The following is a 27,336-nucleotide window of genomic DNA, read 5'->3' on the forward strand; positions in this document are numbered from 1 at the left end:
CAATAAATTGAATTAATCCAAATCAATTCAATAAATTGAATTAATCCAAATCAATTCCTTAACCCACCTCGCCACTCATGGTAATGGCTATGAATGAAATTTAGAGCTCTCATAGGGTGTTATTGACCATTTTTCAACCCACCTCTCTACTCATGATAGTGACCATGAATGGACTTTAGAGCACCCACATAATGACATTGATCATTTACCTCCATTTGACAATAACCTATGGCATGAATTAAGAATTAATTTCATAAATTAATCCCAATCATTTCTCTTTGCCCACCTCTTCACTCATAGTAATAGTCATGAATGAAATTTAGGGCTCCCATAGGGTGTTATTGACCCTTTTCCACTACCTTGACCCCAAGGGTCTCACACCATAACAAGACAATCAAAACACATAAAAGAAAGACTTTATTTTGAAACTTAAATATAATAAAATAGATATAAAATCTAACATAAACCTATGGCATTTCGCATGCCTACACACATGAACATTGTTTATTCATTTATTTAAAGGAGAAAAAAATGACATTGTGTGGAAGCGAAGTGTATGCCTTAGGCTCAGAGAGGCCTTTCCTATACAAATATAATGCCAATCCCGAAACCATTTTTATTTTTTATTTTTTAATAGAACAAGGACATAATATATTTAAGAAAGAAAGTTTCCCGTATGGCCGTATGGGAGTGTGGCTCCTGCGAATGACCCCCTTACCCTTCATACATTGAACCAAAAGGGGAGTGCTGATTGGGCCTTTATAGAAGCATGGGATCTCATCTCATGCATGTCCCTTACTCCCCATCTTGTACAGGTAACACTTCCATAAAAAAAAAAAATTAAATAAAAATAAAATAAAATAAAATCTTGTACAGGTAACATTCAGTCAGGACTGGCTTTAATACTACAGGCCAGGCCCAGATAAGCTTTAATGCTACAGGCCAGGCCCAGATAAGTGGGCTTTGTGAACACTAAATTCTAAGTCCTTGCATACTGTATAGTATTCCTATCGCAGGCAAGTGATGAATCCCATATGGACGAAGTTTAGGTAAATATCTTGATCACTTAAAAAAGGGGAGACAATGTATTGAAATCTATCAGAGAAGGTTGGTGAAACCTAAATGAATCCTTAATTAACCTATAAATTAGAAGCTAGATATAGAGCCTACAAGTAGCTAACTACACATGTTTTGCTATACCTTGAGAGAAGGAATTTTGTTTTCTGGTGAGAAGAACAGGGAACTTCTTTTGTTCATATCATAGCATTTCGATCCCCATGTTCTCAGTCAAGAATTACTGCTCAACGGGTTGGTATGTTCCCCATGTTTTAGTGTTCCTGTTTGGAGTCTGACCTTATTGTTGTATCTCTTTTTATCTCCCAATGAATACTTATTATTAATCCTGTACTTGTACTTGTTCTTAGATGTCCTTTTCAACAAGTTTAACTATATACAGCACCAATCGTAGATATGAAGAAAGAGACTTAAGTTGCTACTAAACTGAAGTGGTACTGCACTAAGTAGATGACAAATTTATGCTGATACCTACAGTTGCTAGTGTTCTTGTTCTTACCTTCAGTGTCTAGTTCTGCCATGTCCTTGTTTATTGGTTGTGATGGAAATGATAAAAGAGGGAGAGAGAGAGAGATTTTTATTTTTTATTTTTTTTAAAGAAAGAATGCTATCCTCTAGCGTGTACCTACGTTTAAAGTCTTAGACATAGAGGATGCGGAAAGACCATGCTACATATGCTTGCATGCGACCTTCAATTGGCCATGCCCGTTGGTATATACATGTGCCAGGAGTTATCGTTCCTAAGATCACATTTATTTTCCTTTTCCTGGGATATCCTAAGATGCATATATTTGTTCCGCAAAAAAATTAGGGAAATATTTACCTTTTCAGTTCTCCATTTGATTGGTGCTTTTCGGGGGGGTATAACTTTTTTTTCCCCTTTAGTTTTAAAAAAATTGGTATACTAGCTACAAAGATAGTTTTTAATGTATTTCCCACGAAACCAATTAATTGAAATAGTTTTATGGGATGGATTGTCAAGTGGAAAAATAAAGCTTCGAAAATCTATGGACTATGTGTGAGGGTGCATGTGCATATATTGTCGTTGAAAAATACAAGAATGAATGACAATACATAGAAAAAGTATGTATGTTTGATTTAATTAAGTCTGGAATTCGATATATGGCCAATCCAAAAGGGCTGCACTTGGTCCAACGTTAAGGTATGAATATTGTGACTTGGTGGTCAAGTAGTCGAAACAACCTCTCGTTGCTCTCGAGGTAAGGCAGTATAATTCTCTCCCCCTCGAACCTCACACATGCTAGAGCCTTGTGCATTAGGTACCCTAATCTAATAGATAGAATTGCCACTCTCCTATGTGGCTCAAAATAGTGAACCATTCGAATAATCTTAGCTCAAGGCTCTGTATAAATGAAAAACGGAAGGGGTTTGTTGCCAAGTTGTGTGGTCCCTATGCCAGCGTGGGGCCAATGAAAGCACTACATAGACATCCAATGGGAGGAGGGGTGGTCATTTCACCCCTCAATGTGAGAGGGCGCAAAAGGAATGCCGTCGGGTAGTGTTCTTATCCCAAATGAAAAAATCCCACCAAATTTGAGGCCAAAAGAATTTAGCCAACTGAAAAAAAGAAAAAGAAAGATATATATGGTCATATATGCAAAGACATGCCAATACATAAGAAGGTGTATAATTAAAAGTAAAATAATCACTAAGATGCCATTTCCTCTCATCTGAGATTTTTATTATCTCCTTACTTTTTTTTTTTCTTTTCGGGGAGGGGGTATGGGAGAGTAGAGGACATAGATTTTCTCTCTTACTCTATGATATCGTTTTCTGCATCGCCATTAGTGTGAAGTGCAGATTCTCTCCCATAATTGAATTCAAGTATAAAATTTGAATACTAATTAATATAAAATATGGGAAAAGAGATTATCCAAGAGTGTGAAGGATTTACCCAGACACAGAGGGAGGCTAAATGACCACCCGATCGTCATGAAAGGCATAAATGTCCATCATGTTGATGCTTCAATGTGTGCTTCCGTTGACCCCCACATTGGTGCCAAGGCCATGTTCTCTAGCAAACAATGATATTTCCAAATATCATTATAAGAATAACTAAGATTTTCAGAAAAAAGATGCCATTTATTTGATTAAAAAAAAAAATCGAAAATTCAAGTGGCTGAAGCTAAAGCAGCTGTTTTCAAAGTAACATAAAGAAATGCAAAAACTAGAATGGGAGACTCGAGTCGAAAAGAAGAGAACCATTTCCCATAAAATATTATTTAAATATCTCTGACAATTTAATTGCCACATCATCATCCATAGCACAAATGAACTATATATATCATCAAAAGATTCCCTCCTAAACATGCACCAGTGTGGCGAACGTATCCGTCCGAATACATAAGAAAAAAAAGTGAATAACGCCACCCCATGCACGTACTGTTCTCTCACATTGGAAACGTACCAAATGTCATCCCAACCCTACGTTGCCTCAGCCTTCAGCCTCTCTCACTTCTCTCCCATAGTCACTTCATATAAAGTTGAGATACTTTTGGTAACCTCAATAGTGATTTTTATTTGCTTTTTGTGAGAGACACTGTGTGAGTTTCGGACTTAGAATTGAGAGGATTCATTGCCCCATTTTAATAGGATAATATGAGCAGTGAACAACACTTTATGAACTCTAATGCCACTTCACCTGCTTGTCGTTTCACCACTTTTAGTGGTGCTATGTTCCTTCCAATTGGACAAATGGTGTGCACCCCCCCCCCCCCCATCCCAAATCTGATGCCTCATACTCAGATGAGATTTTGATGAGCCCATTTAGCACCATTTGGAGGGTTGTGATCGATCTAATCAAACTCTAAGGATATGTTTGGTTGTCAAGAAATAAATAAATTTTTTTTTTTTAATTTAGAAGAAAGATAGACCCAAAAAAAAAAAAAAAGCAAAACAAAATATGCATAAATTAAAAAAAAAAATCCTGTTTATTTCTTGACAATCAAACGTAGCCTAAATCTACAATGGGGTATGTATAGGTAAGGGTGTTAATCGGTTCGATTTTGGTGTATACGGTGTGGTTAGGTTAGGTTCATATTTATTTCGCTGAAATTAAAACCGCACCATTTGCTAAACGGTTCCACTTTCTGAAACTGCAACCATTTAGTAAATGGTTTCAGTTCCACGGTTTTTAAACAGTGTCAGTTATACGGTTTTGATGACGGTTTATTCTATATGGTTTTTAAACAGTTAGTAATCGATTTATTAGTTTATTCGCATGCTTACTAAAATTTTCTTTTGCTGATAAACACTTCAATCTTGTATCAAATTAAATAAGGCATTCAACAAGCAAGGATTTAACTACATAACTACATAATAGAAGTAAATTATTGAATTAACTGTTGGACAACCTCTATGGTCCTTAATTCTTCCCTAAATTAAACCATTATGTTTGTTAAAACAAACAAATATTTAATCATTATATAGGTTAATCAGATCGATTTTGGCAGTTTAAACGGTTCGATTTTTACAGTGTCAATTCGGTTTGAAATCAACGGGTTAAACAGTTAAAACCGACCTAAACCATTTAACTAATCAGTCTTAAACTTGAAATCAAAATCGAACCATTCACTAAATGGTTTTGCAGTTTCGATGTAAACGACTTGGTTCGATTTTGGTAAATAGTTTTGGTTTCAAATTCACATCCTTATGTATAGGTTCCAAAATCTCATTGTGCTCTAATGGGACGTCATGTCATATACCCAACAATTCTTACATATAATAAGGGAGAGGGATCCTTGGAAGGCACCATGGCTTAAGGGTAACCAATGGTGCATCAGTTTCTGTTTAGTTTTGATTTCATATCGTTTGGTCACGATTTATCATGTAAATATATTTAGAAGTATGAAAAGAGCATGTGTTTTTCTTTTATTTATTGATTTTTGTTTAATGAATTTTGGGTTACATAAGTTTTGGTTGGTTATTATGTTTGGTCTAGTGTCTTATTAGTTTCACTGCAGCTTGGTTTGATTTTGGCCTCATAAAATCCTAGTCCAGAAACAGGATCCAATAAGTCCATATTTGTTTTGATTTGATTTTGCCGATTTGGATTAGGTTTTGTCATCCATAACGTGTGCCAACGCAAGAGTCAATGGGATTGCAAATGTGGAAACATCAATTATATGGGATTTTCACATTTCATGAGGGATGGGGCATTCATTTTGCCCCCTCTATATCTGGGTGCCGAGGCCACACTACCTTTCAGACTTCTTTTTCCCATAAATTATGTGGATGAAAAAAAAAAAAAGACTTTATTAAAAAGTATAGTGCCTACACTTAAATTCAAGAAAAGAAAAAATGAGATTTAAATCCTATGTTACAATCTAATATTAACTTATGAAAACTAATTTCACATTAATTTTCTATGCGAATTGATATGATATTAGGTTTTCTCACTTTGTAAATTGATAGAACTCATACGTGAAAGAAACGATTTGATGCCAAAGTGAAAAATTCCCCACCACTACGCAGAAACATTGGAGTAAGGTGAAAGCTTCTCATATATTCCCATTTCCCCACAATTATGTGTATAGACCTAAGTCAATGAAGGTGGTATCATGAGGATGAGGAGAAGGATTCTCGCCCTACCTACCTTCCGTGCGTCAAAGTTTTCTCGACCTCATTTCGGTGACAAGACATCTCGTCGTTTCTCTGCGCTTTTTTTCTTTTAATTCTCAATTTCCATTTCTGTCTGCACATAATAATAACCAACCCGAGGCGAGTGGTGTACGGTAAAGTCGGGAAAAATAATAAACTGTGGGACCCACATGTGGAAATTTTGACCGTTTGGACTCTGCCAAAGGAAGATAATAATAATAAAAAAAGACAGAAAGGAATAGTCATGGTCGACACCGACGGACGGGGGAAAACCAATTGTATGGGTCCCACCTCCATTTTTTGGATGTTTAATCGATCTGATCATGACACGTGGCTGTTAGGATCTGATGGTAAGAAATGAGGATTGAGGAAAGCGTAATGGCTTTCAGACAAGACTTTCAGTAGCTGTGTCGTGTAGTCGACATGCATGACAGACAGCCACGTGAGTAAGAGCACGATTGGTGGGACCTCGTGGGTCCCACGAGTCAAGTCATACGTCCCGTCGAATTGACTGTAAGAGAGGGAGTGCGGTAACCCTGAATCTTCGTACGAGTCGTTTAGATTCTATGTTTTTATTTTCTTAATTTTAGAGAGAGAAAACCGGAGGAGTTGCCAGTGCGACTGTCTCCTCAACTCACTCGCTTTCCTACTCGACCTATTCATTTAAAAAGAAAAAAAAATCATTATATTTTTTTTACCGTTATACCCTTCGAGTACACTGATATGATATCAATCAAGAATCGAAATTAATCAAGACTGATATCGATCTGATTCGATCAATTCAGGCCTCTTAATTTAATTCCTCAAACCATGATATCTAATGCCACTCCTCCCTCTTCTTCACTCATTGGTAATTTTTTTATCCTTTTTATTTTTTACTACTCTATCCTATTAAGAGAAGCTACACTGGACTCTAGTATGATCAATGGTCACCTACTTCTATACATACACACCCAAACATACAATATATACGATAGTGTTCAGTCCTACAACCTCTTCTTTTGGGTACTAGCTCTTCAAGTCGAAACAATCACCACTAAGCTATCTTAATATTCATACTAGTAATTAATATGTGACATACAATTATAGCATGGTTCTAAGTATCGGTATTAGATCACTTGATATGAGTGATCCTTATCAGTTTGGCAAGTCTTTGATTTCAATACTTCGCTGATATCATATCAGTTGAATAGAATAAATTAAGGGTAAAAAAAAAAATGATTTTAATGAAAAGCAAAGGCATTTCTATCTGAAAAAAATGATTCAATACCAATAATTCCAAAACGATTTTGAGATGGAGGATACCTATTCCGATACCTTACTCTAAAACCATGATTGTAGCTTTCTTCTAAGCTGTCTTTGAATCCCTCCGGCCCCCCAACGGAATTTGAGGCTGGGTCATCCGCGTGACATGACGTTCTCATTCGAGCGTAGTTTTGGTATTTTCTTTTGTTTACCTTGGAAGAAGACACACGTGTGAATAAAACAAAGGCAGTCGCGTGTCAAGATGACTGAAAAAAGCCATTTTCTCTGGCTCTCTGTGCTGATTATCGACAGAAACGCACAGTAACTAAGAGTGGTGAAGAGAGAGAGAGAGAGAGAGTATCCAGCCGAGACTTCAGGACTTCTATGAGCGTTTGAACTTTTTTTTAACTGTTTATAATTCCTCGTTTATTAATCTTAACTGTCAATAACTGTGCTCTCTCTCTCTCTCTCTCTCTCTCTCTCTCTCTCTCTCTCTCTCTCTCTCTCTCATGGACCCAAAAGCACCATATATCTCCTGCTTTTGCTTATGCCATGTTAAGGGAATACCTCAAAAAGTGCGGTTCTCTTCCCGGCTACTGGCTTCATTTTCCTTCCAAATGATTTCATGACAGTAGTAAAATGAAGATGATCTGAAAGGTGATGGATTCTCCTAGCTTCAAACCAAGAAGCTAAGTACAGTGTAATAGATACTTAAAATAGAAGTCATGAAGACTTAAGAATTATGGGTAAAGAATGGACAAATGAGTTGGTCATAGAGCATGGTGGGTACCTTGTTCCTTTAGAATTTAGACTTTCAAAGAGGAAAGTAGGTAGCTAGGTGTTCTCAATTATATGCTCCAAGTTACTGTTACAAAAAGATCCAAAAAAGACTAGGTTTTTGATGATGATCATAGATGTAGATTAGGGTTCTAAAAAAGTGAGGCAACTAACCCCAGAAGTATAAAGTAGATTAGACATCAAAAACTACTTTTCTCATGAACCCATTTGCCCCTACAGTTAGTTTAGGTTCATATACGAAAGATGCTTTTTGGGTATTCTTGGATATAACCAATTTTAGGATATGAGTTGTGTTGTGTTTGATTATTTGGTTATTTTAGGTTTGAATGATGAGATATATATATATATATATATCTATATATGGGGAATAAGGAATCCTCAATCCTCAGACATGATGCACTTTCAACTCTCACATTGGAATCCAACTGAGAAGCCTCACCCTTCTGTATTTACAAGAATGCCCTTGTGAATTCTAAGACTATAACACATAGCTCATACCCAATCCATGGTGTCCAATCAAAGATGCTTTCTTGGAAAGGCAAAGTTTTGTCATACAAGGGGCTAAAATTTTATCTTTAATAATACCTAGATATCTTTCCAATGGGAATATATCTATTGTCTCTCATGCAATAGTATTTCTTGGATTTTTATGGTTTCATCAATAAGGAAGAATCTTCCCTTTAATGGTTTATCTCCTGCATGCAGAACACTCTCTCTCGCACACACACACACATGTTTATAAAACTGAACACATTCTTCATGGATTAAATCCATTTAGGTTGAAGTCCCATCACCATTTCTGTTGCAATTAATGTTTTTTTTTTTAAGGTAAAGTTGCAATTAATGAATTACGATCATATATTAAAAGGGTATGGTACTATATTATTATTAACTATATATTTTCACAATAAATCGGAGCATCAGGTTTTCTCACTTGGATCTATTTGCAATATTACCTTAATCGATATCATGAAAAGCTACTCATTGCTTTTTAGTGAAGCTAATCCTATTGTTGATTTTTTTTTTCCCTTAAGGATGTGGCAAAATCTGGTTGTTCTTCAGCTATGGTTGATCTGTCTCTTCACATCAAAGAAAAGCTAGTTGTTGGTGTGCTTTATAGGCCTAAATTTTGTTTTTATACGTAGTGGTTGGAAGCCCTTGCTGATGGCAATGCTCAAGTCGGGGCATCTCTATTATGCTTTGTGGTTATAATCATCTAGGTCTTAAGCGTATTTCTCTGTATCTATTTCTATTTTTATTTTATTTTTTAATACAAACTGATATTTTAGCAAAAAAGGATAGTGATAGGCACATCTCTAGTTTTCCTGGAACTAGCAGCTCAATCAATTGGGGGTAGATGCAAGGGGCATGTAGATCATTTTCAAAGGAGAGAGAGAGAAAGAGAGAGGACCTGGCCACGCCAAATGCCAAAGCCATGCCTTGCCTCCACAACACCGCCCCCCCACCCCAAAAAAAAAATCTCACTTTTCTCCTAACCCTAATCCCCATTGGATAAATCTTCCAGGTTTCTTCTTTTAGAGCAAAAGGTTAAAATATCCCAATCAAATTAAACAAACATGATTACCAATGGATTCTCTATTATTATTATTATTATTATTATTATTATTATTATTATTATTATTATTATTATTATTATTATTATTATCATTATTATCAAGCAAACCTAGAGGAGAATTACTATAAGATAACATCGAAGTCCCAACTCATCCATGAATTTGAGGTTTACATGCATGCCCTAGATATAAAGGAATTTGGGGAAGGGAAGGTGTAGAAATATTATGAAGTTGCTTTCAATGGAGAAAGAAATTCAGAAGAAACCCTAATGGCACTAGGGCTAGCTTAATAACCTTAAACATTCAGCCTATCAGGGTCAACAATGTATTAAATAATAAGTATAAAATTAAGTACAATTAGCCAATTAATAATAATTAATAACAAATTTTCATGACATCACAAAGAAAATGCTATCATGAATCATTCCTTGTTTTTCTTAGAGATGGGCCCTTTGAGTTTTAAAAATCTTGACTTAATCCTAGATGATCACTAGAGGGAAGAGACCTTTTATCAAGCTTAGTGGTAGTTTCGCACTGCCAAAATTAACACAAGATACTAATAAACTCACGTGATGGATGGGAGTTTCCATCTTCAAGCATATAGAAGACTGAGCAAATTACATCCTTCAAGTTCAAAAGCAAATAAATAATCCGATATTCCAAAATGGAAAACCCAGCATCAACCAATCATAAACAATTACGATTCATCACCTTAGGTAGGTTGTCGGCCAGATTGATCAGGAAATTGTTAATTTGCTAACTCAAATCTCAATAAACCAATTGTTCCTCTTTCCAAGTAATTATTTTATTGAATTTAAACTTGTCTCTGTTCTCAGCTACCGTATATGATGGAAATTGGAAAGAATGGGATAATGTCTTTTTCCCTAAAAGGATCTAAATAGATTTCGTTTCTTTCAAGCTCAAACTTGGTTTAACTGTTTTCATTGAACCCCTTGAGATGAACCCCAAGGGGTCAATGAGATGAGAATAAAAAAAAAAAAAAAAAAAAAAAAATGAGGTTAAAAGGTGTTGGAGTTTAGTCCCATGTTGGCTATTAATTAGCCTACAACCCGTGTTTATACATCTGAGAGTCCTTTCATCTATCAGTTCAAACTTTTAGGATCGATGAAAACTTTAAATGGCATCAGAGCAGAGTTTCACCACAATACGTATTGCCACACGTGGGGTGAGTGGGGGGAGAGTTTAGTCCCACATAGACTACTACCTATCTTATACACCTGGGAGTCCTTCCACCTACTTGTTCAAGTGATGAGGATGCTACAATGTTCGCCATTTTAGCAATTCCTTCTCCTACCAATGAAAATGAAATATCACCCGCTAACAAACAGCTTCTTCCACACATGCGGGGGAGCTAGTATTGGGAGTTTAGTCCCACAATGGCTATCGACTACTACCCCTCTTATACTCCGGAGAGTTCAAACAATTTCTACTACACATGCGAGGGAGTTTTGAGAGTTTAGTCCCACATCAGCTACTACCACCCTTATACACCTGAGAGTTCAAACAATTTCTACTACACATGTGAGGGAGTTTTAAGAGCTTAGTCCCACATCGGCTACTACCCTTCTTATACACCTGAGAGTCCCTCCACTTACCAACCGTGGAGGATGCTACACTATCTGCCATTTGTAGCAACTCCTTCTCCTTCTAATGAAATTGAAATGACCATCCACTAACAAACAACTTGATAAGAAAAGTTTTAGGTGGCTACTGACTGAGTTAGACTTTTAGTAGCAAAAAGACCACTAAAATTATGTCATGACATCACCATACCTGTTGGCATTAGTCTTTGAAAGGTTCAATACTTTTAAAGGTAATAACCCAAGTAGTAGTTGCTAAACAAAACCAAGAAGAAATGGGGAGACAAGTGTAAAATAGAAAACAAAGTAAAACAAAAGCCCCATAGGGTTAATTAAGAAGCAAAACACCTTTTGCAATGCCTCATACAAACAAGTACCTACATAGATATGTCATCTAACGTACGTAGTCACTTCTTCCTCAGAAGTGTATTAAAAATTCAGAAAGAAATAGTAGAGAATATGTATATATAAGGACTACACTACTACTACTACTACTACTACTGGGAACTCTACTTTACCACTACTACTACTACTGTTACTACTATACTTTACTATTACTACTACAGGTTATCAACTGCTGCAACTACTTAGGGCTGCTGTGTTTGCATCAGAAGCAATTTCAAGGGTTCTCACAAAATCTAAACATAAGCTTCAGTGCAATTAAAAGGAAAGACAAAGAGAGTCCAAGTAGAACCATCTTTATATAGACTTAAACAAATTTACCTATTTGAAATGAAAAGATAGTGGAAGGTACCCATATTGCCATAGTAACAAGCACAGCTTGGGAGATCTAAAATTTGCAGAATTCTCCTTCTATCATCACGTAATTTTGGATTGGGGATAAGGCCATTAAGAGCTTAACTTGCCGATGGAAGTGGCATTTGAGGCGGAGGCTGCTGCGGTGGTGGCCGCTTTCGCTTCTTCTTCTCGTAGCTTATCCCTCTTGCCTTAGCCTGCAACTCACGAACCTCCCTTAAGTAAAGTCTAACAGCTCGGGCACCAAATGGGTTCGCTTCTGGCTTCCCACCGTGTTCTTCGAAGGCGGCTCTGAGGCGACCGATGAGTGCATCGAGGCTTCCCCAGGCTTGCCGGAGAGGGCAAGGGCATGGCGCAGGTGGGTTTGGATGGCCGAAGAAAGGGCAGATTTGGGTATGGACTTTAGTCTTACCGAATTGGTCGAGGTACCTCAGGAATTCGAGGACATGGGCACCACTGCACCGGGAGAGTGAGAGTGGTGGCCGGTGGTTCTTTAGGTATTGGCCAAAAGTGTTCCAGTCTCGACGCTTCTGGTTTTCATATCGGCTTGGAGATATTGGAGTTGTAGAGGAGGAGGAGATTGCAGCTGAGCTGTTGCTATTGGTGTTCTCCGAGTTAGAGCTCTCTGCTGCTGTTGCTTGAACTGCATCCATGGAAGTCCTGATAATTGTTCCCTTCTTCTTGGGACCTGCACCAGAAATTTATATGATCCTTCATAGTTCACACTTCACACTCTAGCTCTACTCTAGAGTCCTCTTCTTGTTTCTGTTTGTTTTTTTTTCACTTTTTAGGGTTTTTATTTTTTATTTTTTATTTTTAATTTCATGGATTCTCTTTAAAGATGGACAAGTGTATGGCAAAAACCTAAGAAAAAGAAGGGTTTTGTTCTGGGGTTGGGGATTCAGAAACATGCTAGAAAAAAACAAAGATCAGAGAGAGAGAGAGAGAGAGAGAGAGAGAGAGACAAACCAGATAAAGAAGTAGTTCTTGCAGCTGACAGAGGAGGATGAGCGTTGTTTTGCAAATGGCAACTGTTGATTAAGACTGTAACCCTCAGAGAACAAATTGGATTAGTGGTTCTAGCTTTACATGGCAACCATTTTGGGTATGGGAGGAGAGGGGGAAGAGGGAGAGAGAAAGAGATGATGAAGAGGAGAATTCTGATATGGGGGATATGATGTGGGGATGATGAGATAGATTAACAGCAGAAGAATGAAGGGATTCCACTCCTTTCTTTTCCTCTTTGCGTTTGCTTTGTTTGAACAATACTAGAAACCTTGAAAAGAGGTGATGCTGTTGAACTTTTGGAATGTTTTCTGAAATTGTTTTCTGAGATGCATAAATAGATAGATAATTTTTCCGGAAAAAGGGGAGAAACACAGCTTCTATTTTTCTGACTATGAGTGTGTAGTGTGAATATGAGAGAGAGAGAGAGAGAGAGAGAGAGTTTGGCTTTGTGGTAAGTGGTGGGAACCTGTTTCTGGAGTGGCTAGGGCTTTTGAGGGATTGGAAAGAGGTTGACAGGAGGTTGAGATGATGGGGACAGTAAAAAATTAGTATGGAGAGGGGGGGGGTGAAAAAATAGTAGGGAATAACATCATTTTGTTTCTTCACCCCACTTCTTTAATGAATGATAATACTTTCTTTAGTGATCTATACCAATGTACCTTTTCTTTCTGTCTTATTCCCCCCACCCCCACCCCCACCCCCACCCCCCACCCCCCAATTTCCTTCTTCCTTTTTCTTGTTTTCCCTTTATTCTCCTTTCAATTTTCTTATTGGATAAATTACTCTAAGTTAGTATTTAGTTTGTATTTAGGAGGTGACCCTTGCACCAGTATATGCACTGGAGCATCCAGTAAGGATGAAAATTTTTCATTTCATATACATGAGGACAGTCATTCTTCCTTCTTTTGTTTGGATGTAGGGGCGCCACGTAGCCTGACAGCCTTTTTTTTCCCTTGTATTAATTTTATGATTTCTAAAGGGAAAATGATGTGAGAGCCATAGTGCATTATCATGTGTATTCTTACTCTTCTCTTTTATATGCCGGTCATTTTATATTCCAGCCGTATGATGCTTTCTTACAGTTTAAACTTGCATTAGCTTGGTGTGAGAGATTTCATCCGACTCTGGCATCGTGTGGACCTCTTGCTTTTTTCTAATTTATAATAGGGAAAGTGTTCTCTGTCTAGGAGTATGGCTCCTATGGATGCATGAAACCCTATCAGCCCCCCTCCCTTTGGTTCAATTTATGAGTAGCAAGGAGGTCATTTTACAAGGAGGAAGTGAGAAACAAACACAAGGTTGCAAGTGCAGGAGCATGCTTTCGGGCAAGAAACTTCTATCTTTAAAATATCATAATGGAAGAGGGTTCTCTGAGAAAACAGCATAGAGGAGCACATCAATGAAAAGCAACAAAATATTATCATACATTGAAAGGCAACAAGGTCATTTCATATGAAGAGGAAACAACTATGGATAGAGGTGCTAATGTACCCTATTCCAGTGGCTGAAAGAACCTTTTCCCTATCACAATGCAACTCTAATATCATTATCTCTTGATTAATCAAGATGACCAAGTGAACAATTTTCTAATATAATTAAGGAAGGCAAAGATCTAGCTCCTAGACTCTTGCTCTTCAATGCCACAATCCAAAACCTAAAATAGTTTGAATGATCCCAATCACTACAGCATATTTCAGGTAGTACTTGATATTCAAATGAAACATTTCTTTGTGGCCCACCAAGTTCCCATGGGTTCTGCTGTTGGAATTTACCTGACTGACAGGAAATGTTAGTCCAATGAAGTGACCCATTTGCTTTGATGCTCCCATCAATAGTAAAGCATACAATAATACATTATACATGTTTCTCTTCAAGTAGAATATAATTAAGATTTCTAATTCAGCAGCAAAGCTATGTATATTATATTAAATTTTATATATTTAAGTCATAGTTAGAAGATAAATTATTCGACAGGTTATGTTCTAAAGCCACAGATGATTATAATAACTGCTCCATTGTCTTATTTGTTCCAAGTATATCCAAAGTTCTTGGGCTGATGACTACCCTACTCATTGGCCAGCTTTAAATGTTTTCTCCAAACAAAACTGAACAGTCTTCTCTCTCCCCATTTCATTGGCAATTGTTGGGAACAAAGATGTAATTGCTTGAAAAGGAAGTACGCGAGGCTGTTTCAACCTTTAAGCCAATAATGCTTCTTTCAACTTAAACATTTACCTAACATCTCCTCTGTTTTTGACAAAGAATTCAATGAATTAGCTAGGGAATGTAAGATGAGGGACCCTAAATTAACTATATGTATTTTTTCTTTTCTGTTCATTTCTTGACATTCAAACTAAGCTTTAATGTGTCCTATGTCTAAGAGCAAGGGAAAGTAACAATTAGGAAAGTATAATGAGAGGGATACATAATCTTTAATGAATTAATCCAAGTAAAAATAATAAGAACTACGTATGATTCCTTTTTCAAATTATAAGGTTCTCTTTTTAGGTGGACTAGCATATTCCTTGATTTGTTTTCACAAAATCGGATTAATAAATTGTTGACTAATATTGGGATACCTCAGTTATATCCAACAGTGGAAAGTGAACACATATTGGGCTATCGATGATTTATTTAAAACAGCTTAATTAGTATGAATATTGTGCATATGTGTGGACTTGATTCTTTACTGCACCTAACTTCTTGTGGCCACCGTACGAGAGTTTCTATCTCCGACTGACCCAGTCCTGTATAAGCGGTATCACAGTGACCCCAGGGATTAGTCGGGTCATAGATCTGGACACCTTGGGTATCAAAAAAAAAAAAAAAAAGTGGAATGATTCTAAATATCTTTTAATGGAAAAGGAGATTTTACTTCCTTTTGGGTTTTTTTTTTTTTTCTTTTGCTAAAGAGAGCAAGAATTTCTATATAAAAAAATGGATGTATAGAGATTTTAAAAAAAAAAAAAAAAAAATCTATTGAACTAAAAATCCACTTTCGGCATGGCCATCAGTAGATTTTAGTCCAATCAACAAATTATATAAACCGAAATCTGGGTCTTCTCTGAAAATCCTAGCTTACATCCAATAAACAGAATCAGGAGGGGTTAGCCATGAGGCTGAGGCCTTAGTTCTAGCTCCATGCTTTGCAAGCTTATCAGCAGCGACATTAACTTCTCTTCCTTGTGGGATTGATTTCTAGCTTCACTACTCTATATAATGTTAGCATTAACCCATTGGATGTATGACAAAGAAACCCTACATTCTGGAAAGGAGAAGAGGATATGTAGACAAGACTAATGGTCGTCACTGACATGATAACATTCGTACAGACAATTTACTTCGATCATGGATCTAAACATGTATAAACACTAACCTTTGTATCAGTTTGCATATTCATGTAATCCCCATGTTTTTATATTGAATACATTGGTTCTATCACAAACAACAAAACATTGACTATTAACAAGGAAAATAAGTCACATTTGTCTGTGAAAAGATAAGGGCATATGTTGTCTATCAACCTTAGTCTCATGCCTAAAAACTAGTACATGTAAAAAAAAAAAATTATCACCAACAATAGTGTATTAGTTAGCAGGAATGGTTTTGTAACTTGCCAAGCAATTCCAGTGGTAATATATAGAACCAAGCTTAATTAAGATAATGGATTGCCTAAAAGTGCATTTGCTTACGTTGTCAACTTGGATTATCGATTCGTTATGTTGGATCATGTTAGCTTAATAGCAATGAAATTAGGGTTTATCACAAATTTTACATAGGTTCTTCTTTGCTTTTTTGCACGTAAAAGATGATCAATCAGAATCATAGTTGATTTATGGTAATCAATCATCTAAACACTTTCACATTATTGGTCCCATAATGGGTCATACTAGTTCTCTTACCATTCTCAAAAGGGAAGGGCTTGTTAATGTCTAATTAATTAATGTTTCATTATTTAACTTTAATCTTCCCAAATCAAGATCTGGGCAGCGGGCAGAAGGAAATAAATCTGCCCACATTGCTTTCTTTTAATCTTTCCTTCTCTTTTTCTTGAGAAAAGCAAAACATAGTACAGATATGGTGTCTTATTCATCCTTTCAACTGTGAAGGATTATGTGAAAGAAGTCTTGTTATGGAAGGAATTTTCTCACAGCAATTTCGAAATAGAGAACATGAATTTTGCTTGATTGGCTAGAAGAAGCCCTTTAAGTAATAGAGAGTACTGTAGTACCATGGAAGTATTCAAATGAGAAAGAGTTTCCAATTGGTTGCTTGTTCTTCACCAATATGGAGGAATCATTGTAATTATATTTAATTATAAATTTAATCACTAAATGAATTATTTTATTAACTGGCACGTGCCATGCACATGGCAAAAATGACTACGTGGCACATAGCCATGGGCTCATCTTGGCTTTCAATTTCTCAAAGTTTACAACTTAAATTTTAAAATTATGTTCTTCTTCATTTGGAAGCTATTGGTGGTTTGCTTGGTGGTAAAGCTAGCATTGCACAATTATGGTCCTCTTCTCTATAAGGGCAAAGTATATATATCTGATGTCAGTTAAAAATCTATCATATATTACATTGTGTGAAACTCAAATTTTGTGGATGGATAGATCCTAAGGTTTCTTGTTCACTTGTAAAGTTTTAGTCTAAACAAAGTTTATTAAATGATAAAAATAAATCTTACGGTCTTCACTTAACTCGTAGATGCACAGATAAGGAATTGAACCTAGGACCATGTGCCTATCCACACAATCCCCAATTTACCCTAGCCATCTGGATAACCCACGGATAGATAAATATGATAGAATGCACAGTAATAGCCAAATGTATAGTAGAGAAACATGGACATATATGAGATTGCATACCAACACACGAAAAAGTATACGGTTGGATTTGAATATGAAATTTGATACACTCTATCGTCCATCTATCTTTTGGTTAGGAGGTAAAGCAAAATATGATTCAAGAAAACAAAGCTGCAAAAACATAGATCACTCCAATTTTAGACTAGGCAATAGGGGCTATTATAGAACAAATAACACTTATACATAAGAAAAATAAATGTCCTATTCCTCCATCCCATTGGTTGGGAAAAAGTACCTTTTGAATAAAGAGATGTAAACTTAAGATAGTGAAAGACATAAATAAGGCCTCCATCATGAAGTTGATCTCTAAAATTGCTTCTAAGGATAATAGCTTGTGTCTTATTTAAAAAATAATAATAAATAAAGGATAATAGCTTGTGGGTTAGCAATGTATACTTTAGATATTTAAGAGGTGATTCTATGTGGATTGTTGGTAACACTTTGTTTCTTTTTTGGGCTCAATCATTGGAATCCTTGAGGAACTATAACAGATATATACATTTGGTGAAAATATTTGGCATTGCTCTATTATTTAGAGAAATTCTTTTATGTTAGATATTCTTACAGTATTTTGACCATCAGTCCTCTCTTGTAGAGATTTGGGAATCACTTATTGTATACAACAACTGAATTAATTATAATCTTGATGGTTTTTGCTGTTGGATTCTAGCCGCTCATGGGAGATTCACATTCAACTATTTAGTGTATAATCTATTGTTGTAAAAGAATAAATAAAGGACAGAGTTAGACTTATCTGTAATGTAATAATACTGCAATTGATGTACAGACTTTAAAGTTGTAGTCCTTGTTTGTTGTAAAGATCAGGTACACTGATACAACAGTCGTTGATGCAAAAGATTCCATACAGAGGGTGAAGTCGTATAAATGTACTCCCCTTAAAGTGTTAAAGAGCCCATAATTTATGTATACTAGGTTGACCCCTCTTTTACCTCCAAGATAAAATCACCCCCCAATCAAAAAGGTTGCACATCCAAGTGTGATTATGAAGAGAGTCCACAAGCTACACTAAGAACTCAAGAGAAATGACAATACAAGAACTGGACAAAAAGACAGAATTTATTTGACATAGAGGAAGACAAAGTAAACCCACAAAATACTCTCTAGATTTGTTGCACCTTAGTTGCCTATGACTTGGCTCGCGTGATTGAAAAAGCACGTGGACAACCCCCATACATGAGAGAGTAAAGAGACTTCTCTCTAAGGAAGTATATGTCCCTAAAGACTAATTCCTATATATATAAACCCAAAAAATACTCTCTAGATTTGTTACACCTTAGTTGCCTATGACTTGACTCGCGTGATTGAAAAAGCACGTGGACAACCCCCATACATGTGAGAGTAAAGAGACTTCTCTCTAAGGAAGTCTATGTCCCTTAAAGACTAATTCTTATATATATATATATATATATATATCCCAAGAAACTTTTATAAGTTTCTAATGTGGGACTAGACTTAAACTCACTTACTTCACTTGTCAAAAAGCACTCAAAAGAACAAAAGAATACTAGAGGCTTTCTACTTGATGTTCTGAAACTTAAAACACCATCAATAATCTATTCGTTTGAAGCCTTCGAAGTGAGCTTGAGCAGTTTGTCTTAGAACGAACACTAATAAACACAAAGAAAATGAATAGATTCACGCAAGATATAGAGATTTAATGTGGTTTATGCACAGATATAATGTGCTACGTTAACTAGCGAAGGTGAAGATGATCCAGTATATGATGAAAGAAAGATTACAATAAGATCTCTAAGAAAAACATTCAAACTCGCAGCAAGAACTATCTCCCAAAAACTCTAACATGAAAATTTTATTTTCTCTTGTTTCTCTCTTACTTATACAACAAGACATCAAAATATATAAGTATATCCTTCAAGTCAGGTGGATCCATCAGGCTGCATCTAGTCGGATCAAACCATACCATGGGGCTTAACCCTTGCACCACCATACGAGATCAGTGATGGGCTCTAGGCTTGGGCTGATAGGCCCAATTAAGCCCTCTACTACCATCACAGACCTCAGAAAAAATCCCATTCAAATTACCACTAAAATATATATGATATGATCTTCCTCAATCATTCCAAAGCATACATTTCACTAGTGGAGATTATGTACAAAATCTCTCCATACTCAATCATTCTTGATAGGATAAAAATAATATCAGTTCGATCATCAAGTACTTTATATTGGGTATTTGCATAAACTTTGGTGCATCTTTATTTTGAATGCTCATTTTCTGAGAGAATATGGGATTATGTATAATCTTTAATCTTTAATCTTCCCTTTCTCTATAAGGATAGGGCAATGACTTGGAGAACTTCATTGGGTCAAGAGAACCTTCATAGGGTCATTTTTTTTTTTGGTAGAAAAGGGGTGGTTCATTACTACCATGTGGGTAGGAGTGCATTTGCTACAATCACCTATCACACCTTAGTTTAAAGGAACAATAGAAGATTCAAGCGACATGCCAAATCTTTTAATATTTTATAAATGCTCATTGGAACTTTGATATAAGATTCAGTTTTTTATGATTTCTCTTTTTTGTTTGTACTCCTTGTACTTGTTTTTCTAAGTCTCAAGCTTGGATCTATTGTTCCTTTTTAATCTAAGTTTTGAAAAACCCATTAAAAAATAATTAAATAACTAAACAACCAAACAAGATTGGAACCTATCATACACCGACTTAGTAACTAAACCAATGACAATATTAAACATTTAATCACACAAATGCATCTTCTTATTAAAAATCTCTTCAACCACTGCCGGTGAACCAAATAACGAAGACACTATCAAGTTGCAGCTCCCTGGTACAAATAAAGACAGATAGGGATCCTCGGTCGTGCAATAGGACATGTAATGTGCATTCAATGATCAAAAACATTTTGGGCTTTGTGTCTGAACGTTTCTGATCATTGAATATGCGCTACATGCCCTGTCATGCAACAGAGGAACTTGATCAAATAAAGACCATATGGCATGAGCTTTGGCTACTTTTGTCATGTTGAGACCTTGTTTTTTCCCCCTCATTTGTATTGGAGTTACAAACTCCTTTTTTTTTTTTTTAAATGAAAGGTTATGTATGGAAGATTGTCAACTTTGATTTATATAAATTGAATCAAGTATTTATTTTTTATTTTTTTAAGATTTGTTTGCCAAAATAAAATTTTATTGGATTATTTTTGTAACATATGTTTCCCTGCATTATTCTGTATTTCTTATCACATAAACAAGAGTTAAATCACTTCTGGTAGCCGGGGAAGAAGACAGAATGGATAATTTTTTAGATCTATAACTTAAAATAATAACTATAAAATAAATACGTGTAAAATAAAGTCAGTCTTATTTGTTTTTTAATTTATTTTTTTATTTAAGTAGATCTAGGAAATTTCTCCCCCACCCCTTCCCCCACCCAAAAAAAAAGAAAAAGAGAGGGGATGAATCACTTGTTGCCATTCTTTGATACCTCTTATTTGCACCTATCACTACTCTTTTGACGCATCATGCGAGCCAAATTGAATATTGAAGCAATTGGTTCTACAAAATTACATTTGCTTTACATCTTGCCGGATTCTAATAATCCTTACCAAATTGCTCCTTGATTGTATCTTCTAGTGGAGCAAATTGCTCCTTAGCAAATAGAGGAATGTGAGGTGGAGGGAGAGAGTTCAGCTGTCATCAATCTTCTATGCTATTTTTGTTTTTTTTGGGAGACATGAGGGATATCCTACTTTAGGCCGACTAAATCCTCTCCTGGGCTCATACATGACCACTGCGCCACATACAAACTGGGAGCTTCTGCGCCCTAATGAATCTCAGGCGGGTGGCCCCAAGGAATTATGCAGCGGCGAAGTTTTGATAACGAGACCTCACTTCCTGAGGCGGAGTCTCATGTCCCCTCCAAGCCAGCTGTGCTAACCCCTTGAGATTATCAATCTTCTATGCTAGATAATGTTGATGTGGCAAATGGAGAAGATAATGGCAGATTGATTGAAGATTTGATTCCCAAATCTTTCAAGGGAGCTGAGGACCTTGAAAATTCCGTTATTTCGTTGAAGCATAGTGAGGAGGTGACTGAACAAGTTGAACTGAGCCATAATATGCAGGTGATCCATCAAGTTGATAATATAGAGGGTATACATTTGGATTCTTCAGAGAATGTCAAAGTTGAATGATGACGGTGGTGCTGCAGTCTTTAGAAACTTGACCCATGTAGTAGTGAGGAGCTTTCTACGGAAAAGTCATCAAATGAAGAGTGCCCCGTATTTTCTTCGATCTCGAGATTGCACTACTTACTTTTTTATAGTATCTTTCCCAATTGCTAAAACTTTTCTTACTATATTACAAGAATTGTGCTACAGGGTTTATCCTGTTTGATTTAGCAACCTTTCCTCTTTTCTTTTGATCTGTCCAAAGAAAGTTGTAGGGGTTGTCTTTCTTTATGTTTTTATGTTTTTTCCTTTTTCTTAATACATACAAGTTACCTATCAACAAAAAAAACATCAGACGCATTTTAGTGTCTGTTATAACTATTACTGGAAACAACCTAGTAGCCATTAGGGCTTTGAAGTCGCTTCATCATAGTCTCTTTTACATATCAAAGAGTTGGATCTTTTAAAATTCTTTTTTAGAATTGAGGTTGCTAGATCACCTAAAGGTATTTTTCTATCTCAAAGAAAATATGTACATTGAAGATGCCTGGTGATGCAGAATTACTTGTATCTAAACCAATTAACCTATGGAGAAAATTTTAAAGTTGAATGGTGAAGTTAGTGACTTTATTTCCAATACAGCAGAATATAGAAAACTTACTAGAAAAGAAGTATTTATCTCACAGTAACAAGGCCTGGCATAATCGCTATTGTGACATCAATTGGGCTAATTGAGTAGTTGTGCTACCTCTCTTTATTCTTTCACTGGATGCTATCTTTATTGGATTAAGTCATAACGTTAACTGTCAGTCCGGTTGATTTTGGTCCATTATTGATTTATTTTAATGGTCTCTTATCAGTTCAATCTCAACTTATCATATATTTAAAAAAAATATATATATATATATATATATATACACAAAACTATAAGGCCATTTTTTGTATTATTTTTCTTTTTTCTTTTTATTTCTTTAGCAAAAATTATTAATAAAAATATATTTTTTTCAAAATATAAAAATGGTTTGTTAACTATTTGAGAAAAATGGTTTTTTTGAATAAATTGGTGAAGAGATTTTCCCTTCACCCATCTTTCTTATAACTCTCTTTTTCCCCTTTGGATTGAAGAAGAGGGGGCAAGGTGCTTGGATTTCTAATTACAAAGCAAATAACTACTTTACCCCTCCATATTGGGACTTTAAGCACGTGCTCATTAAAGTTCAGCGCAATAATAACTGAAATTCTATTTTGGTCAAAACACATAAATGACTCTTGAACTCTTTTTTGTTTTTGTGTTTTATTAATTTTTTTTTTTAAATAGAAACAAGCTCCATAAATGATTCCAATTGCAACCAAAATTGTTTTTGTGAACAAAATCAAAAAGAAAAATGATACTAAAGAGATAATCAGGGTTTTTTGGATTCTATTATTTTTTTTCCTGGTTTGAGTCCAAACGATCAATTTCTATAAGGAAATCGATCATATGTTCTGATTCAATTTGATCAATTTCTTGTACCCAAATTTTTTTTTTCATTTATTTGATTTATTTATTTATTTTTTTCTTGATCAGTTTCATCCGGTTCACTCGGTCCAATCTCATTTCAGTTAGATTTTTTTTTTTCTTTTTTTTTTTTTTTTTTTTTTTTTTTTTTTTTTTTTTTTTTTTTTTTTTTTTTTTTTTTTATAAATTTCAGTTTGATGTTTTAAGAGCAAACAAACCCATATGTGACTGTGCTTAACATTATGCGCATGGGCTGGCTAGCATTATTCCTATTCCCAAACGTGTATTATCGTGCACACTCAATGTATGTCCCAATCTGATTCTCTTATGTTGCTTTATTAGTGGGTTTTAAGCTTTGCATGCACTACTAAGAGATAATGATAGTGAGCCATATACAGGGAAAGCTATTAAGTGGGATTCTCCTTTATTACAATATTCCAATTCCATTTATTAATGGCCTCAGTAATTAGTAAGAAGCTCCACAAGATTGCTTAAGCATTTGACTTGTTGCCACAAATGTAGAATTCATGATTTATGGCCAAAAAGTCACATTCATTCAAGCATTTACAAAATCACTTGAAGCATCCATTAACCAAGGGGGAACATTATCAAACCAAGTAAAGTTTCTCTAGAATCCAATAGCAAAAGAAGCATCACAGTTTATTGAGTAAAAAGAAAAATACTGAAGTAGATTTGGGTGGGGTTTTTTTTCTAGTGGCAATGACATAGGCATGGTTCTAAGTATAAGTATTATATTGACTGGGATAACATACTTGATTGGTTTAAATCGGTTATCAGTATGAGTTTAGGGGTTGAAAAACATACACTTCTTGTGCAAAGTCAAGGCAAAAGTGATCAATTCCTCTCGGATGACTAAATCCATGGCCATATGTGAAGACCTTATTCAAATAGTTTATTTTGTTTTATTCTAATAGTAATGCCATAGGTGAAGTTGAAAACAATTTATTTTATTTTTGTTAGCGAATGTCTAGATATTAATTATGTATAATTTTTTTATTAATATATACTTATACTGATCTTTGGTAAAAAAAGAAAAAAAATCATCCTAACATCAAGCATGATATCTCTGATCTTCTAGTTTGAAGATCCACTATTGATCCCTTTGCAAATTATCAATCATGCCCTCGTACAGATACTATTATACATTTCTCACATAATAAATAATGGAGTCCACATTTACATTCTCTCCTATTCCGACTATGTAGACCCCACAAGATGATATTATTGTCTAACCTTTTTTTTTTTCAATTTTTTTATTAAATCCAAATACTATTGTCTAACCTCCCATTGATTTCGCATGCAGATTTCTTCTTACACTATGTTTATAGGAGACCTCCCCTTATTTTTGTATATAATTGTAAGTGATAAAATTACAAAAATATAAATCGGTAGGGTGAGGTGGACTCATATCTAACTGAATCAGCACCTTTATGACTTTATCGCACTTCTTTCAATGATGATGGGTTTTTGAGCCCTCAACAACTTGTGTACGTAGATGTAGACTCAGGCAAATCAGCGGTGCTCCGTGGAAAGATCTCCTCTCGTGGTTCATCCTATCATAAGACACATGGTCCCATATCTGGTTGAACCGTTAGGAAAGAATATCCATCATCATAAAGTGTTGTCTAGTTGATGAAAATAACTCCAAATCGAGTGAGAGTATAGAACTTATGTCAATGGTTTTACACTTGAAACGAAGCAACCACGAATTGTGATAGAGTTTTATACATGAACATCAATCACAAACTCTTGGCAATTATAAGAATAATGATGAGATTAAGTCATTTTATCAGTCACTCTCCTAAAGATTGTAATCATTTTGAGTAGAGTCCTGGGCTTATTTTTCTCTCTCCCTAATAAATATATCTTTTTGAGTGGTTGGAGCAGACCATGACTCATGGTATTAGAGCTGAATTCAGAGACATTGGGATGAGTGTGTTGGGCTTACAAGTAAGAAGGTTTACTCTCCTATGGTGATTGAACTTCACATTATCAAATGGAAGGGGGAAAAAAAGCATAAATTGAACTTCACATTATCAAATGGAAGGGAGAAAAAAAATCATGAATTTTTTTTTTTTTTTGGTAGAAAAAAGAAAAAACCCCATGAATTCAACTTCACATTATCACATGGTAGGAAAAAATCATAGAATTTGTTGATGGTACAGACGTCCAGGTCTTGGACCTCTCCGTTAAAAATGGTAGTAGGAATTAGAAGCAAGGAGATTAAGGCTATGTTCGGAAGTCAAGAAAAGAAAAAAAAAATACAATAGACATAATAAGACAAAATTCATGATCATACAATGATTTTTTCATATGTCAATCTCTCTTTTCAAATTTGAACCTTTTTTTTTCTTTTATTGGCTACCAAACATATCCGAAGGATGCAATCCCAAAGATGCCCTAATACCTTCATTTAATCTATTGCATATCAAGAAAGTTCCAGACAATTTGGACTTCTAATTCACATTGAATAAAAATTACTCATAAATATCTTTTAACAAAAATATTTCCTTTCACCCATCCAAGGTGAAGAGAGAATCTCCACTATTGTTAATAAGACTGAATTACATTCTCAATTCAATCAGAAAGTTAGATTCTATAAATTAAGAGATCCTCTGTTCACCGTGGATGAAGTGAAACCAAGTCCATACTTTCTTTTTCCTTTTATTTTTTTTCCCTCTTTCATTGCTCACATGGATTTACATTTTTGAGAGTCTAGTCCATTGTTGATTAAGAACTAAATAGCAGCATTTTCACTTTGGGATCCGGACTCATACAAAGGTTTAGGGTTTCAATAATTAAACATGCCAAGTGTCTTAGGTTTAGTGGTTTAGAAAAAGAGGACCCACGATGGAATGGTCCATTAAAAGGCATCAACACATTAATTAATATCTTGAAATGGGAAGCAGCTTGATTGATGGTTTTTACCATCTAATCCACATTTTTCTCTCCCTTACTTTTCTTAGGGCAATGAAAAAAAAAAAAACATATACTGAGAGCTTTCTGAATCTCTGATTAAATTATTGTGGGCCATTCAAGTAGATTGGTTCATTAAAGGGTGCTACTTTAAGGGGTACTCCTCTAAATGGCTGACCCTTGGTTTCCTCAACAATTTTCTATATTAAATGAGGCACATCCAATGGTGAGTCTTTGTTTTATTATCACAAACAAGAGACAAGTTAATGACGACCCAGACAAGTTCCACCAGCTCCTATTAATCATAATAAAGATGGCCTAGATTTTTTGATAACTAATAATCACTGTGAAAAGATATTTGTTAAGGTCATGTTAACCTTCATCTATGATCATAAAGGAAAGATTCTCTCATCATGGGCATGGTATCATAAATGACAACTGAGAATGATAGTTTTGACTTCATCTATAAAGGGTAGGAGTGTATTGATGATTCAAAAGCTTATTCATCAAATTACCTCACCTATCGTGAAGAAATTCATATTCTCTATGGTTGAAGGAAAACATTTGACTTTATATTAATTCTAAAATATGGAGAAAAAAATCTTGCCCATTTACATGTCTTGACACCTAGATACATGTGAATGAGAAAAGACGATGTTGCCCCCTTCCCAGATGTCTTGTGTGGCTTCCCATTAACCTGCTCATTGGTAAAATAATGGATAGGGTTTTCTTGCCCATATGTGGAAGAAACTAACTACAATAATTAAAAAATTGACTGGACATCATACGAAAGTTAAGGGAAGAATTTTTGGATGGATAATAGGAGATAAAGCATGAATTAAATACTATAAAAGAAAAGCCAAAGAAAATTCAGTATGGAGGGAACACAGGCATCCATGTTCAATACACAAGAACATGGATGCCTAGCACAGTTGGTGAATTGTGGCGCGCAAAAAGCCCATGCTCACCAGAAGATCTCCAATTCAAGTCTCCTGACTGTTATCTACTATCCCTCCCTAACTATAAAAAAAAAATGTTCTACATCGCAATAAAAGCGAATTTAATTGAGAAAATAAAAGATATATATATATATATATATTCCGGTTCCCCAACTTACCTCAACTAAATATTCTTCCAAGGTTCACCTTTTTTTTTTTTTTTGGTAGAAATGCAAGGTTCACC

At 35.3% G+C, this 27,336-nt stretch overlaps 1 protein-coding gene across 1 annotated transcript; it reads right to left on the reverse strand.

Moving 5' to 3' along the window:
- Window positions 1-11,551: 11,551 nt before the first annotated feature.
- Window positions 11,552-13,125, reverse strand: LOC122091233 (protein LIGHT-DEPENDENT SHORT HYPOCOTYLS 4-like). Its single transcript, XM_042661091.1, has 2 exons — window positions 12,638-13,125; window positions 11,552-12,356 (listed from the first exon to the last, which is right to left on the reverse strand). Exon 2 carries the CDS (start codon window positions 12,319-12,321, stop codon window positions 11,770-11,772), a length of 552 nt encoding a protein of 183 aa, XP_042517025.1. The 5' UTR covers window positions 12,322-12,356; window positions 12,638-13,125; the 3' UTR covers window positions 11,552-11,769.
- Window positions 13,126-27,336: the final 14,211 nt, after the last annotated feature.

Source organism: Macadamia integrifolia, chromosome 10, assembly GCF_013358625.1.
Source record: "Macadamia integrifolia cultivar HAES 741 chromosome 10, SCU_Mint_v3, whole genome shotgun sequence".
NCBI classification, from domain to species: domain Eukaryota; kingdom Viridiplantae; phylum Streptophyta; class Magnoliopsida; order Proteales; family Proteaceae; genus Macadamia; species Macadamia integrifolia.